A 15697-nucleotide genomic window follows, 5' to 3' on the forward strand; every position below is an offset into this window, starting at 1 on the left:
GGTTTGGAAATACAGAGCAGTGAAGCCAAGGGTATGCATTGTCTACGGCTGTCTGATGGGCGGGTGACCTCTGTGGTGGGGGAGATGCGGGAGCGGACTGTGGAGTTTTATACTGAATTGTATAGGGCAGAAATGTGTGATCCTATGTGTGCTCAGGTCTTGTTCGCAGGACTCCCTAAGCTCTCTCGGGCACAGAGGGATGAAATGGACATTCCTCTGTTGTCACATGAACTGGCAGAGGCCGTAACCCAGATGTCCCCCGGTCGTGCACCGGGGGTCGATGGACTCCCAGTGGAGTTTTACAAAAAATTCTGGGGAATAATTGGACAGGACTTCTTTTGCGTCTTGCGTGAATGCATCGGGGTAGGAGAGTTGCCGATGAGCTGCCGTCGGGCGGCTCTGACTCTCCTGCCCAAAAAAGGGGACTTGTGTGAACTTAAGAACTGGAGGCCTGTGGCATTACTCTGTGCGGACTACAAGATTTTTGCCAAGGTCCTCTCTAACAGACTGAAGTCCCATCTGGACTCTATAATACACAAGGACCAGACATATTGTGTACCGGGACGCTCAATCACGGACAACTTGTTCTTGATTAGGGACATGTTGGACTTGTCGAGAGGTTCTAATGTGAACTTTGGACTGGTCTCTTTAGATCAAGAGAAGGCTTTTGATAGAGTGGATCATGAGTATCTGTTTAATGTGATGTCTGTGTTTGGGTTTGGGAAGAGTTTTGTGACCTGTGTGAAGCTGTTGTATGCTGGGGTGTCATGTATGGTTAAGGTGGGAGGGGGGCTCAGTAGGCCAGTCTGGGTGAGACGGGGCATTAGACAAGGATGCCCTCTATCTGGGCAGCTATACACACTAGCCATTGAGCCTTTTTTAGGACTGCTACGCAGGAGACTGCAGGGAGTGTGCTGGACAGGCATGGGTGTGGTGACAGGAATAGCAGTCTCAGCATACGCAGATGATGTTTCTGTGATGGTCAGGGATGGGCAAGATATGCAGGAACTAGAGACCAGTCTGAAGGTGTACGAGGGAGCTTCATCAGCTAAGGTAAACTGGGGAAAGAGCAAAGCTCTGTTATGTGGGGCATGGGGGGATAGGGCTCCTCCTCTGCTTCCAGGGGGTTTGCAGTGGGGTTGTGAAGGGCTTAAAGTGTTGGGGGTGTACCTGGGCTCGGAGAGGTGGGTCAGGAAGAACTGGGAGGGGCTGTCACAGGCAGTGGTGTCAAGACTGGCCAGGTGGAGGTGGCTCCTATCCCAAGTGTCATATAGAGGGAGGGTGCTGATAACTAACAACCTGGTGGCATCTTCCTTGTGGCATAAACTGGCTGTCCTCAACCCCCCCGCCGGTCTGCTTGCAGACCTGCAACGCAAGCTGGTGGATTTCTTTTGGTCGGGACATCACTGGCTGAAGGCAGCAGTGTTGTACATGACCGTCCACGAAGGAGGACAGGGCCTGGTGGAACTGGAGAGCAGGATGGCTGCTTTCCGGCTAAAGGCGGTGCAGAGACTGCTGTATCATACCGATGTTGGCTGGAGGGAACCAGCATGCGCACTGCTGAGGAGAGCTGGTGGATTAGGGTTGGACCGGCAGCTGTTCCTCATGAAGCTGGAGAGGCTGAGTACAGCAGGTCTCTCAGAGTTTTACTCTGCGGTGCTGAGGGCCTGGCAGCTGCTAAGGCCCATACGAGAAGGGGGTGTGGAGCCTGGGCAGTGGGTGTGGGAGGAGCCTATTTTCCACAACCCAGCCATCCCTTTGAGATCGGTTCAGTCTGCCACCCTGCAGAGGCAACTGATGGCAGGGGGTTTACGAAGGCTAGGTGACCTGAGACTGCTGGGAGAGGAGGGGTGGAAAACCCCGGAGGTCTTGGCGCAACAAACAGGAATAACGTCTCTTAGACTGTTGGAGAGATTCCTGGAGGAGGTCCAGGAGGCACTGTCTGAGCAGGTAAGGGGGGTGTTTGAGAGGCCAAAGGGAGAGGGGCCACCAATGTTTCCGCCACTGCAGGTGACGGCAGAGACTGGAGACTGGCAAGGGGGTCTGGAGGACTTGTTAGATTTTAACACTCCGAGCCTGGGGGAATTTGAGGGGGTGGGAGGTAAAGCTCTCTACAACCTCTGCGTTAAGGTTAGGAACATTAGAAGTCTAACAGGAGTGAAGGCACATCAGTGGCAGGGGGTATGTGGGGCGGAGAGTATGGTGGGTTTTAGATGGAGGGCGCTCTACAAACCCCAAGTACCAAAGAGGTCAAGGGACCTCCAGTGGAGGGTTCTTCATGGAGCCCTGGCCACTAACAGCTGGTTGGCACGTGTTGATCCGGGAATTGGGCAGGGGTGTCCTTTTCTGTCAAATGAATGAAACTGTGATTCATGTGTTTTCTGTGTGCACCAGGTTAATGCCATTAATGTCTCTGTTGGAATGTCTGTGTGAGAGGTTGGGGGTGGTTTTTGCTGTTGGGATGTTTATAATGGGATACAGGTATTCGAGTAAGGAGAAAGAAAAATGTGTTTTGTTGAATTTTCTGTTTGCTCAGGCAAAATTAGCTATTTGGCTAACAAGGAGAAACAGGGTCAAAGGTGGGGGGCTAACAGACCCTTTACTATTGTTTAATGGGATGGTCTCTGCGCGCCTTAGGGTTGAGTTTGAGTTCTATAAACTGATCAAATGTGTGGAGATGTTTGAGGAGATATGGAGATATTTTTTTTATTTTTAGGGGGGGTGAGTGTTAAATTAAATGAGAATGTTTCAATAAAGAAAGACAAAAAGTCAAAAAAGTCTCTCTCTCTCTCTCTCTCTCTCTCTCTCTCTCTCTCTCTCTCTCTCTCTCTCTCTCTCTCTCTCTCTCTCTCATTTATATATATATGTCTAGCTCCAGCCTTCTCCACTGCTAGGAGAAAAAAGTGAGAGACAGAAAAATAAAAGATAAAGCGAGTAAACACAGTGTGCAGACTCAAGGTCATAGGTCTCCCCTTCCCCTCGTTGCCACTGCTCCTTTCCTCCCTTCCTCCTGCCTCTACCGTTCCTCTCCGCTTCCTCTGCTCCAGACACCAACTAGACATGACCTAGACACCTCTTTGTGGGAGAAACACAAGAAGAAACAGAGAGAAATCAATGCTTCTTTCAGCGTTCCTCTGTGTAAGGCTAAACTAAAACATGAATGACAGTATGTTCACCGAAGGATTGGGGATGCGTTTCAAAAGCACACCATATGCATTTATCACAGAGTGGATAATCCCCAGATATCCTCCTATATGGATCAAGGTTAATCTGTTGTTAAAAAGGAAATGGATTTAGAACACATCAAACTATGTCTCTTCAGTAAATGGTACACTCTTAGGAAAAAAGCCTCAAAGGGTTCCTGTCCCCATAGGAGAACCCTTTTTGGTTCCAGGTAGAACTATTTTGGGTTCCTTGTAGAACACTCCATGGAAAGGGTTCTACATGGAACCAAAATGATTCTACCTTGAACCAAAAACGGTTCTTCAAAGGGTTCTATGGGGACTGCGGAGGAACCATTTTAGGTTCTAGATAGCACCTTTTTTTCTAAGAGAGTAGCTATACAGTATTTCCCTCAACTGTTACAACATATCTGGTCCACAGAAAGAGCCACTGAATGGCTTGCCACTCTCTTCAAAGTTCACACGGACACACTCGACGCACCCACGCGCACAGTGTGTTCTCTCTACCGTCTGTATTTCTCCTGACAGAGTGGACCTTTGTGATGCACAGCCATCATTATGTGGGATTAGCATTTCTTTGCATGCTGTGATCTCCCAGAACTAAAGCAGATTACTTCATGTTTAAAACCACTGGGTTGACAGATTTATAGTTTCATCTTTTTACATCCACCAACTATGTTTCAGAAATTAAATCCTGCTGCTGTTCAGTGTTCCTATGGGACCTACGATACACTGTTGTTTGAATGTCTGAAATGTTCCAAAAGCATAGCTGTAAACCTTGGAGGTCCCACATTCAAGTTGCTGTCCTTGGAGAGGGTCTCGGATTGGTTTTGTTGATAGTCGTTGTCCATTCTTCCTCTCTCCGAAGCCGCAAGCTACAGTATATAGCCAATCCCAATGTGACTGATAGTGGAGTAAATTGGTCTTATTGTTGTGGATGCTTGAGTGAACAGAAAGAGGACGAGCTGGAGAGACATTTGTTGACAAAGTGAACCTGAGTCACATTCAAAACAATACCTGAACTCTCAGTGCACTATTCTGTGACATATTTACTTTATGTTCACTTCATAGTGGCCTACTTTTGACCAGGGCCAATGGGGCTCTTGTCAAATGTCATGCACTATACAGGGATTAGAGGGCCATTTGGGACACAGACATATTGTGACTATGGCTGAGCTCATACTGGATAGTAGGCAGGACATCATTAACAATGCAGAGAGCAGTAAAAACTGACTGTGGCATCATTGTGGTGACTGTCACTGTGGTGACTGGTCATGTTGTTCTACTGTCCCTGTCATTACAGTATTGGCATTTACAGCAATGATAATGTCATGTGGTTACTGTGATGCGTAGGCATATGACTTTTACTGAGCCATTCACAGTAATAGACAATGCTTTACTTGACTCACACAGCAATGACTGACTACTTATCAGTAAGAAAAGTGGAAGAGCCAGATGCAGGTATGTGGAGTAGGGACGTCTTCGGCCAGGCTGTCAGTTTTAGGATGGAACTTTTTTGGTGTGCGATATTAAGGTCACTTTTGGAGGTCTTATTCCAGTCTCCTTTTGCCCCCACACCACTCCCCACCCATCTGTCTCCTACTATCTTTGTCTACAGGTGTAGGATCTTCATTTTATCCCTATTTTGTTCATGAGAATTTTCAGATTATCTTTGTAATTGACATAAATTCAGTGAAAACCCATACTAACACACGGTTATATTAACAGTATTGACCTTTTCATGCAGCCTACTTTTGACCAGCAAAGAGCCTAACCATCGCTCAAGCAACATTATGGACTAAACGTTCAAATCCTGTTGCTGCAGGATTATTTTGCTGTGGCAATATAGGTCCAATTAAAATCCTACATATGTACAATACATCTCTCTCTCTGTCTCTCTCTCTGTGTGTCTTTCTGTCTCTCCATCGTGTTCTCTCGCTATCTCTCTTGCTCTCTCCTCGCAATCACCACCTTCCGGAGACACCTGAAACCCCACCTCTTTAAGGAATACCTAGGATAGGATAAAGTAATCCTTCTAACCCCCCCCCCCCCCTTAAAAGAGTTAGATGCACTATTGTAAAGTGGTTGTTCCACTGGATATCATAAGGTGAATGCACCAATTTGTAAGTCGCTCTGGATAAGAGCGTCTGCTAAATGACTTAAATGTAAATGTATACATCTCTCTATAGATGTTAGTGAGAACATGTTGACCTCTGCAGCAACAGTAACAGGCAGAATGATCTAGATGTGTCCAAGTGCATTCTCCACCAATTGGTGGGTGTTGCCAGAATTGTGCACGAAGCCAGGATAATACTTATCTACATTACAGGGTCTTGGAGAAGCTGATAACCTTTCAAATGAAGGAGGACGGGAGCTGCTATTGTTGTGGTCAAAACAAGCGTTCACTATTTGTCTGTAACATGCTTTGCGTGGCTCATAACTTATAGATCTCTTTTGAGGATCACGTTTGTTCTCCGTTGTTTCGACAGGAAGGATGGACGCACCCTGACAATGAACCACCAGTGAGGGTTCTACATGAAATGTCAAATACTTCTGGATCAATACTTTGGCCTGTACCTCTGTCTGTGAGTCTCCTCGCCTCTCGTTAAGTATGTCTCTGACCTATAGATCCCTTCACAGCCTACAGACAAACATGCCCAGACTCCAAGAGATATCCGTTTGAATTCCACCAGAATCCATGTGCACGATGACTGAAGATGACAAAGAAAAATAGTCTGTTTTATCAGCAAAAGATTATCATCCGTCTATGAATAAGGTGTGTGACTTGATATTCAATTCAATCACAACATGAAGTTCCACAATAAACTGAACCCTAAGTCATTTCATGCTGCCTTTCATGCTGCCTCACAACCTTCTTAACAACAAGAGTAGAGGAGGGTAATGCCATCTTCTGGAGAGTCTGATTATAACAGATATTTCCGTGACGGAAAATTTGATTGGTAAATGGAATGAGGTGGCTGTGTGTAGCCCACAGGAGGCTGCTGAGGGGAGGACAGCTAATAAAAATGGCTTGAATGGAGAGAATGGAATGGTATCAACCACATGGAAACCATGTCGTTGATTAATTTGTTACCGTTGCATTTATTCTGTTCCAGCCATTACTATGAGCCCTTCCTCCCCAATTAAGGTGCCACCAGCCTCCTGTGGTGTAGGGCTACACAGTAGGCCTATGTCGTTGTGTCAGTAAGTGTATGTGTTTGTGTTTAACCCATATTGCTAACAGAGTTAAGGATGTTGGTGGGACTGAGAGAGCAGATTCTGGAAACGAAAGCTGTAGAGAACAGAGACAGCATAAACTGTTCAAACACCTATGAAGACGCTCGTTAACTGGCATCTGTCCTGCGACAGCTTTATTTGGTGAAATGATCATGGCTTTGATTTGAGGGGGTCTGACCAAGCCATGCTTAACTCTACAACAGTGTTGGCGAGTAGTTCCATTACATGTAAGTCAACTAGTAATAGAACTACATTTTTGAAGTAGCGTCGTAGTGTTTTCAGTACATAATTCGTTTTTTTGCCATGTACTGGTGTAGCTAACTACTGGAACTGCCCATAACATTTTTGCACACAAAAAAACGTACTAAATTATTAGCACAATCACTACAACCTTGTTTTTTTCTCTCCCTGACGGCTGGGCTAACCCGACACACTCTGGATGTCACAAAGAGCTCACTACACTGTTAACATTTGATGTGATCCTGTAGGCATGTTTCTTAACTTGACATTTCAGATTCTGGCGAGGTAGTTTAGATCAGTGTACTACTTTTTCAAAGTAACTTTAGTTAAACAAGCGGTAGCTTTACTGTGGTTTAACATCTTCCAGTGTGAGTAATTGGTAGCTTCGTAAACTATATTTTCAGATTAGCTTCCCCAACAACAGATACAGTATATCTGTTAATTTTGTGGTGGGGCGTAGGCCACACAAGGTCAGGTCACGCCTGATCCATCTAGCCACAGTTTATTCTCATATGGTGGTGAACTGAACTCCACATGCTCATAGTGAACCCTCGACTACCCCTGCAGGACATAACTTCAGCAGAGACCATACTATAGGTTCACAGTAGAGACCCGCACCATGTCACAACACGCCACCTCTGTAACCGGGTAGAAACCATTAGGTCCACCAGCTCTGTAACTGGGTAGAAACAAGTAGATCCACCAGCTCTGTAACTGGGTAGAAACTAGTAGACCCACCAGCTCTGTAACTGGGTAGAAACTAGTAGACCCACCAGCTCTGTAACTGGGTAGAAACAAGTAGACCCACCAGCTCTGTAACCAGTAGACCCACCAGCTCTGTAACTGGGTAGAAACTAGTAGACCCACCAGCTCTGTAACTGGGTAGAAACTAGTAGACCCACCAGCTCTGTAACTGGGTAGAAACTAGTAGACCCACCAGCTCTGTAACTGGGTAGAAACAAGTAGACCCACCAGCTCTGTAACCAGTAGACCCACCAGCTCTGTAACTGGGTAGAAACTAGTAGACCCACCAGCTCTGTAACTGGGTAGAAACCAGTAGACCCACCAGCTCTGTAACTGGGTAGAAACCAGTAGACCCACCAGCTCTGTAACTGGGTAGAAACAAGTAGACCCACCAGCTCTGTAACCAGTAGACCCACCAGCTCTGTAAACGGGTAGAAACAAGTAGACCCACCAGCTCTGTAACCAGTAGACCCACCAGCTCTGTAAATGGGTAGAAACCAGTAGACCCACCAGCTCTGTAAACAGGTAGAAACTAGTAGACCCACCAGCTCTGTAACCAGTAGACCCACCAGCTCTGTAACTGGGTTGAAACCAGTAGACCCACCAGCTCTGTAACCAGTAGACCCACCAGCTCTGTAACCGGGTAGAAACTAGTAGACCCACCAGCTCTTTAGCCGGGTAGAAACCAGTAGACCCAACAGCTCTGTAACTGGGCAGAAACTAGTAGACCCACCAGTTCTGTAATCGGGTAGATACCAGTAGACCCACCAGCTCTGTAACTGGGTAGAAACCAGTAGATCCACCATCTCTGTAACCAGTAGAACCACCATCTCTGTAACTGGGTTGAAACTAGTAGACCCACCAGCTCTGTAACTGGGTAGAAACCAGTAGACCCACCAGCTCTGTAACTGGGTTGAAACCAGTAGACCCACCAGCTCTGTAACCGGGTAGAAACCAGTAGAACCACCAGCTCTGTAACAAGTAGATGCAGAGATTATTATGCATCCACAGAAATATATTGTACTGTAGCCTAGAAAATACCTAGCCTGGTCCCAGATCTGTTTGTGCTTTTGACCATTGTCAATGTCATTGTCAAGCTAAACATTTGGCAAGACAATTCCATAAGGAGAGCAGAAACAGACTGGCCAGACACCCAGGCTAGAAAATACCACCTAGGTTCTCCATAACAATGTCAATGGTTTGATAGATTTATATAATATTTAGAAAATAAACATTATATTCATACATAAACATTGAAAGTAGTGGTGTGCTGGCTGGCACTACAACCCATCATTTTTTAATTCAATAAATCTCATTAAAAAGTATGTAATACGACAGATACTCATTACCTTCTGCTTGTTTCTAGTGGATTTGACACATCTATCTATAGTACAGCCAATGTTTCTTGATATGATATTTTTCATTATTCATATTCTGACACATACCACCTATAACCTCTGAACAGAGAGACCAATCTTTAATACAATGGGATGAAACTGAGAAATTGATTCCATTGTGTGTGGTCAGTAATTAAGAAAGGGATAGAGATAGAGGGGGAGAGAGATAGGAAGAGAGAGAGATTTTCTCTGTGCAGTGGTGTAGAACATTGTCCCCCTGTACGGTGGTGACCTGTAGAGGCCTGCCCAGGTGGACGTTACAGGACCAATCAGCAGCAGCCTCACTGAGCAGGTGGAATGACTTTCATGCCCTTTGAGTCAAATCAATTAGACATGTTCAGCTCTCTGTAAGGCTACCTGCACTTACCGACTTAGCAAACAGATGTTTGCCCACGAAGGAAGCATGGTGGAATGTGTTACACACTATCCCTAGCTTTCTGCAGTTGAAGTCGGAAGTTTACATACATCTTAACCAAATACATTTAAACTCAGTTTTTCACAATTCCTGACATTCAATCCTAGTAAAAAAAACTATTTTAGGTCAGTTAGGATCACCACTTTATTTTATGAAGGTGAAATGTCAGAATAAAAGTAGAGAGAATTATTTATTTCAGCTTTTATTTATTTCATCACATTTCCAGTAGGTCAGAAGTTTACATACACTCTATTAGTATTTGGTAGCATTGCCTTTAAATTGTTTAACTTGGGTCAAACGTTTCGGGTAGCCTTCCACAAGCTTCCCACAATAAGTTGGGTGAATTTTGGCCCATTCCTCCTGACAGAGCTGGTGTAACTGAGTCAGGTTCGTAGGCCTCCTTGCTCACACATGCTTTTTCAGTTCTGCCCACACATTTTCTATAGGATTGAGGTCAAGGCTTTGTGATGGCCACTCCAATACCTTGACTTTGTTGTCCTTAAGCCATTTTGCCACAACTTTGGAAGTATGCTTTCATTTGGAAGACTAATTTGCGAGCAAGCTTTATCTTCCCGATTGATGTCTTGAGATGTTGCTTCTATATCCATCTAATTTTCCGTCCTCATGATGCCATCTATTTTGTGAATTGCACAAGTCCCTCCTGCAGCAAAGCACCCCCACAACATGATGCTGCCACCCCCGTGCTTCACGGTTGGGATGGTGTTCTTCTGCTTGCAAGCATCCCCCTTTTTCCTCCAAACATAACAATGGTCATTATGGCCAAACAGTTCAATTTTTGTTTCATCAGACCAGAGGACATTTCTCCAAAAAGTACGATCTTTGTCCCCATTTGCAGTTGCAAACCGTAGTCTGGCTTTTTTTTATGGCGGTTTTGGAGCAGTGGCTTCTTCCTTGCTGAGCGGCCTTTCAGGTTATGTCGATATTGGACTCGTTTTACTGTGGATATAGATACTTTGTACCTGTTTCCTCCAGCATCTTCACAAGGTCCTTTGCTGCTGTTCTGGGATTGATTTGCACTTTTCTCACCAAAGTACGTTCATCTCTAGGAGACAAAGGCACTGAGTTTGAAGGTAGGCATTGAAATACATCCACAGGTACACCTCCAATTGACTAAAATTATGTAAATTAGCCTATCAGAAGCTTCTAAAGGCATGACATCATTTTCTGGAGTTTTCCAAGCTGTTTAAAGGCACAGTCAACTTAGTGTATGTAAACTTCTGACCCACTGGAATTGTGATACAGTGAATTATAAGTGAAATAATCTGTCTGTAAACAATTTGTTGCACAAAGTAGATGTCCTTACCAACTTGCCAAAACTATAATCTGTTAACAAGAAATTTGTGGTGTGGTTGAAAAATTTGTTTTAATGACTCCAACCTAAGTGTATGTGAACTTCCAACTTCAACTGTATGTTATAGTATTGTAACTTGTGTTATAGTGTACTGTTTTTCCTAGCACAACATAATTTTAGAAAGATGAGTGAGATCATATTTTTTTTATGTATTGGTAAGGGTAGTAAATATCATACAGAAAATGCATAGTTTTCAGAGGGTTTAGTTAAGGAGTATTTTGTGGGATACAGTCCTATTAAACTGCACAACCATATGGTATTAGCCTTTTTTTAGGGGTTAGATCAGCTATAATTTTGCAGATAGCTTGTGGCTTCCATCAATGTAATTGTCTGCATCATTTCCAATCCCCCATGTTTTTTTTGTAAATATATATCAAATATATAGATTTTCCTTTATTATTTTCCCCTAACCCTCCAACCCTCCCCTAATTGGAGTAAACTAATGGACAACAACACTTAGGCTTCTACTTCCAACTTATACAGTACCATATATGTTTTACAGACACAGTATATTTTACATTAGTTATCTTTTGTTTGTTTTTAGTCCCATCCTTCATCCTTTATGCTATAAGCCTTTGTTCTCTGATGGTTATAGTCACCTGTACTAAGCTTAGTACAGAAATATTGCATTACAATGAGTTTCTTTAGCTGAGAACAAAGAAGGCAAGCTCCACAATTGCGTAAAGAAACATACTTTTTTATTATAATATAATGTTGATATTGTTTATCATAATGTTCTGAAATATATGTATGTATATTTTTACATGGGCACAAGCTACTAAGGAACACATACAGTAAGCAAACTTAGAAAAATATTAGATTAGTATTATTGGCACAGATTAAGTTCTATTATATTGTTAGCAAAAAGAAAATACTTGATTAAATAAATACAATGTCACTCACAAGTCAAACTCTTTTTTTTATGGAACATTCACACCAAACAGCTGGAAATGGGTCATATTCCAGCACAATCCTCAGCAGACAGACGATGATAATAAATAAAACCACTACACAAACATGTCACAAAGCTGCCTTGGAGCATTTTATACAAAAGCACACATAGAGGACACACGCGCGTACACGTACACACACGTACACACACGTACACACACGTACACACACGTACACACACGTACACACACGTACACACACACACACACACACACACACACACACACACACACACACACACACACACACACAGTGTAACAAAGGCGATTCACTCTCCCAATGATAAATAATAATAAAATAAAATAGAAAAAGTTCAATCAACATATCAGGGGTTGCTTTGCTGACAGAGGTAAGTCATGTCTTCTATAGGAGAGAACAAGAAGAAAGAAAAATAATAATGTTTTAAATAATTTGAAATGGGAAGCGTTTTTCTTCATAACAGCACCAGAACAGCAGCCCTCTCTGACTGCGTGAAGCAGGCAAGTTTTTTCCCCATCAGAATGTTTTGCTTAACCAAAGAAACATAAAGAATCAAATCGATGTAGGCCTACAGCTACTGTATTATGTACCTCACAAAAAACTATTATGACATGTCTATGAATTAAACCACACAACCTGTAAAGCATGAATATTAAAATCCCAATCCACACCTACCCTTAGAGAGCATGAAAACTCAAATCTTTACTTCACGAAATATGTGACCCTTTGGACAAACAGATCATGGCCCTTTGGGGGTAAAAGCAAACCGGCAAGAGGGATGTCAGAAGGAAATTATGCATGAAGCCTGCTAGCTCTACCAGACTGCTGACACAGCTTCCGTAGAGGTTTCACAACCAGCCATTCCCTCATTGTCCTAACGGGAACAACCTAGCCCCCTTTCTATTGCTATGTGTGCGTACGTCCTAACGGAAGCCATTTAATTCAAGTCAATCCCAGTGACACTCTGCTTACCAGTCAGCGCTGCAGCAAACAGAGCAGCCGCAGGAGACGACTTGGAGATGTCACCGTTTGTACTGCAAGGACACTAGGACAGGGCTTAATGACAGTGACAGCAGAACACTAGAAGATGGGACATTACAATAGGAGACGAGTAAGGTCAAGCTTTGTCGCTTGCCGCTAGCTGCATGGACACATCTTTGAAAGCTAACCCGTGAGCGGAGAATGGAGTATGTACAATATCAATTTAAACATCCATATATGAAGGATAATGTTGGAGTGCAAGGACTTCGTCAAGCAAGTGTATCTATAGGTCTACTTGCTGTAAACATCCACCATAAAGTGTACTTGTAATAACTACAGGTCTGTGTCAATACATGACCTCCATAGACGCACCTTCAGTCACCTCCATGTGATACCATGACAACATCTCTGTAAATCTAAAAAGGTAAACATTCATTTAATCTCGATGGACAGAAGCATAGTACCTACTAGTAAGGGCCCATAGTTGAGACACTGTTCTCAGATGCAGGAAGGTGACACCCTCCTTATTATACTGTTCCTGGCACAGACAAGGTAGCGACATTAAAGGTTCAATGCATACAAAATCTAACTCTAAAAGCAGCGCACATACAGTATGAGAAATCAGAAAAAAATCTATAGGTCATTTCCAAGGGATATGAGCCATAGCGATTCATACTTCATGATTCTATATTTCAAATCTATTTCAAATATTAATCAACCAAGATAAATTACACAATGGACTCAGTAGCAGTAATACTCATATCTCAGTATAGCAATACTCATATCTCGGTATAATAATACTCATATCTCAGTATAGTAATACTCATATCTCGGTATAGTAATACTCATATCTCGGTATAGTAATACTCATATCTCAGTATAGTAATACTCATATCTCGGTATAGTAATACTCATATCTCAGTATAGTATTACTCATATCTCAGTATAGTATTACTCATATCCCAGTATTACCCATATCTCAGTATAGTAATACTCATATCTCGGTATAGTAATACTCATATCTCGGTATAGTAATACTCATATCTCGGTATAGTAATACTCATATCTCAGTATAGTAATGCTCATATCTCGGTATAGTAGTACTCATATCTCGGGATAGGAATACTCATATCTCGGTATAGTAATACTCATATCTCGGTATAGTAATACTCATATCTCGGTATAGTAATACTCATATCTCGGTATAGTATTACTCATATCTCAGTATAGTATTACTCATATCCCAGTATTACCCATATCTCAGTATAGTAATACTCATATCTCAGTATAGTGATATTCATATCTCAGTATAGTGATACTCATATCTTAGTAGTAGTAGAAATACTCATATCTCAATAGGATCACTACAGTCGGTAGAAGGTACACAATACCTTATGGAGGAGGTTGGGATATACATTATTTTAAAGAACACAAAGGCATTACATGGTTGATAAGCATTCAACTCAACTCAGCAGTTTGATGGACACACATAAATACTTTCAACAAACATACACTTTTTGATATGTAATATACTGTATATAAACGTATACAAGAAATATATAGAACACCTTTTTCTTGCATTGTATATATTACAGTGTATACTGCAGAGAAGGTTCACCTCTTGATTTGGCCTTCATGTTATGTGTTGAAATTGTATGATATAAAATCCACATCACAATGGTCATAGTCTGACAAACGTATGGATATGGTATAATTTAAAATACATAATTTAAAATTATATATAAATCATTTTCGTAAAAAGAAACATTTGTACAATATAATATCACCACAGTTCTATGTGGAGTTTGACACGTGTATTATAACATTTACAATTACAGAGTTAAATTCCAAACAACTATCTCCTTCGTTTTTTAAACAAATGCATACATGTACTCCTTCAAGTAGATCCTTCATCCAGTGATTCATTCAGACTAGCCACTTCAGGTCAGGATACATACCAAAATGAAATGGTAGCGTTTTGAGGTGAACATTACATGTACATCATATTGACTATACTTTGAGGTGAAGGCGTGTTCATAAGGCCTATACTACACCAATATGAGCCACACGATGCGCCACGTCAGTTGTTTCACTTGACATACTGTATACAGCTGTTAATATGGATGGGATGTATAGAGCTTATGACCACCTCTTTGACAACAGGGGTAACATAGGTATACATACTTTAAATATACACTGTACATAGTCATGATGTAACCAAATCCTCCTATCCAGTCAACCACAACAAGGAGATCTTCATATAGACCTAGAGCCTCTCTGAGCCAGTTTCTCTACAGCTACAGCTCAATTTGAAGTAGTGGTTCTACTTTTTTAAATATTTGAGCCTCTATTTAAAGGGATACTTCAGGATTCTGTCAATTAAGCATTGTATTTACTTCCCCAGAGTCAGATGAACTAGTGGATACCATTTGTATGTCAATGCATCCAGTATAAAGGAAGTTAGAGGTAGTTTCGCGAGCCAATGCTAACTAGTGTCAGCCCAATGACTGGAAGTCTGCGGTTTCTACTAGCAGGCTAGCAGTTTCCATATACTTCCTGTCATTGCCCTAATGCTAGTTTGCAATTGTGCTCCTGCTAGTTAGCAACTTCCTTCAAACTGCACACAGAGACATAAAAATGGAATCCACAAGTTCATCTGACTCTGGGGAAATAGCTAAAAGGCTTCATTGTCAAAATCCTGACGTATCCCTTTAAAGTAGTTTGAAGTACTATTTGAAGTAGTTTTAAGTTCTATTTGAAGTAGTTGAGCCCTGCGACCAGGAAGAACTTCTCCAAGAAGAGTTCAGAGTCGAGCACGGCGATGTGAGCGGCTCGGCCAATCAGAGTGTTGGCGGTGTTGGGCAGGGCGTGGAACACATTCTGGCGAATCAGACGACAGTCCTTAGCCCCCACCAATGGCTGGAGCAGGTTGTTGATCATCTCTGTGTACACTGGACCTTGAATATGGAGACAGAAACACATGTTAGTTAGTGTACACAGAGAACTACAGAGTGAAAACAGACAGACACATGTTAGGGTTCAGTCTCTGTTGGAACGTTAAAAGCTTTCTGAATTTATGCAATCATATTGGCACGTCAACAGAGAGAAACGTACAGTAGGTGATGACAATTGTTTATTATGCAAACCATGATTCTTAGATGTATTTGGTGGAGAATGCAGGAATCTGGTCTTTTTAATA

At 42.5% G+C, this 15697-nt stretch overlaps 1 protein-coding gene across 1 annotated transcript in view; it reads right to left on the reverse strand.

Annotated features, from left to right (window-relative positions):
- Window positions 1–11268: 11268 nt before the first annotated feature.
- The window catches only part of LOC139554864 (protein FAM135B-like), a 47391-nt gene continuing 42962 nt past the window's right edge, over window positions 11269–15697 (reverse strand). The window contains exon 20 of the mRNA XM_071368083.1: window positions 11269–15455. Coding sequence (XP_071224184.1) covers window positions 15250–15455 — 206 coding nt within the window. The 3' untranslated portion in view covers window positions 11269–15249. The remainder of the gene's footprint in view (window positions 15456–15697) is intronic.

The sequence above is a fragment of the Salvelinus alpinus genome, chromosome 26, assembly GCF_045679555.1.
Source record: "Salvelinus alpinus chromosome 26, SLU_Salpinus.1, whole genome shotgun sequence".
Classification (NCBI taxonomy): Eukaryota; Metazoa; Chordata; class Actinopteri; order Salmoniformes; family Salmonidae; genus Salvelinus; species Salvelinus alpinus.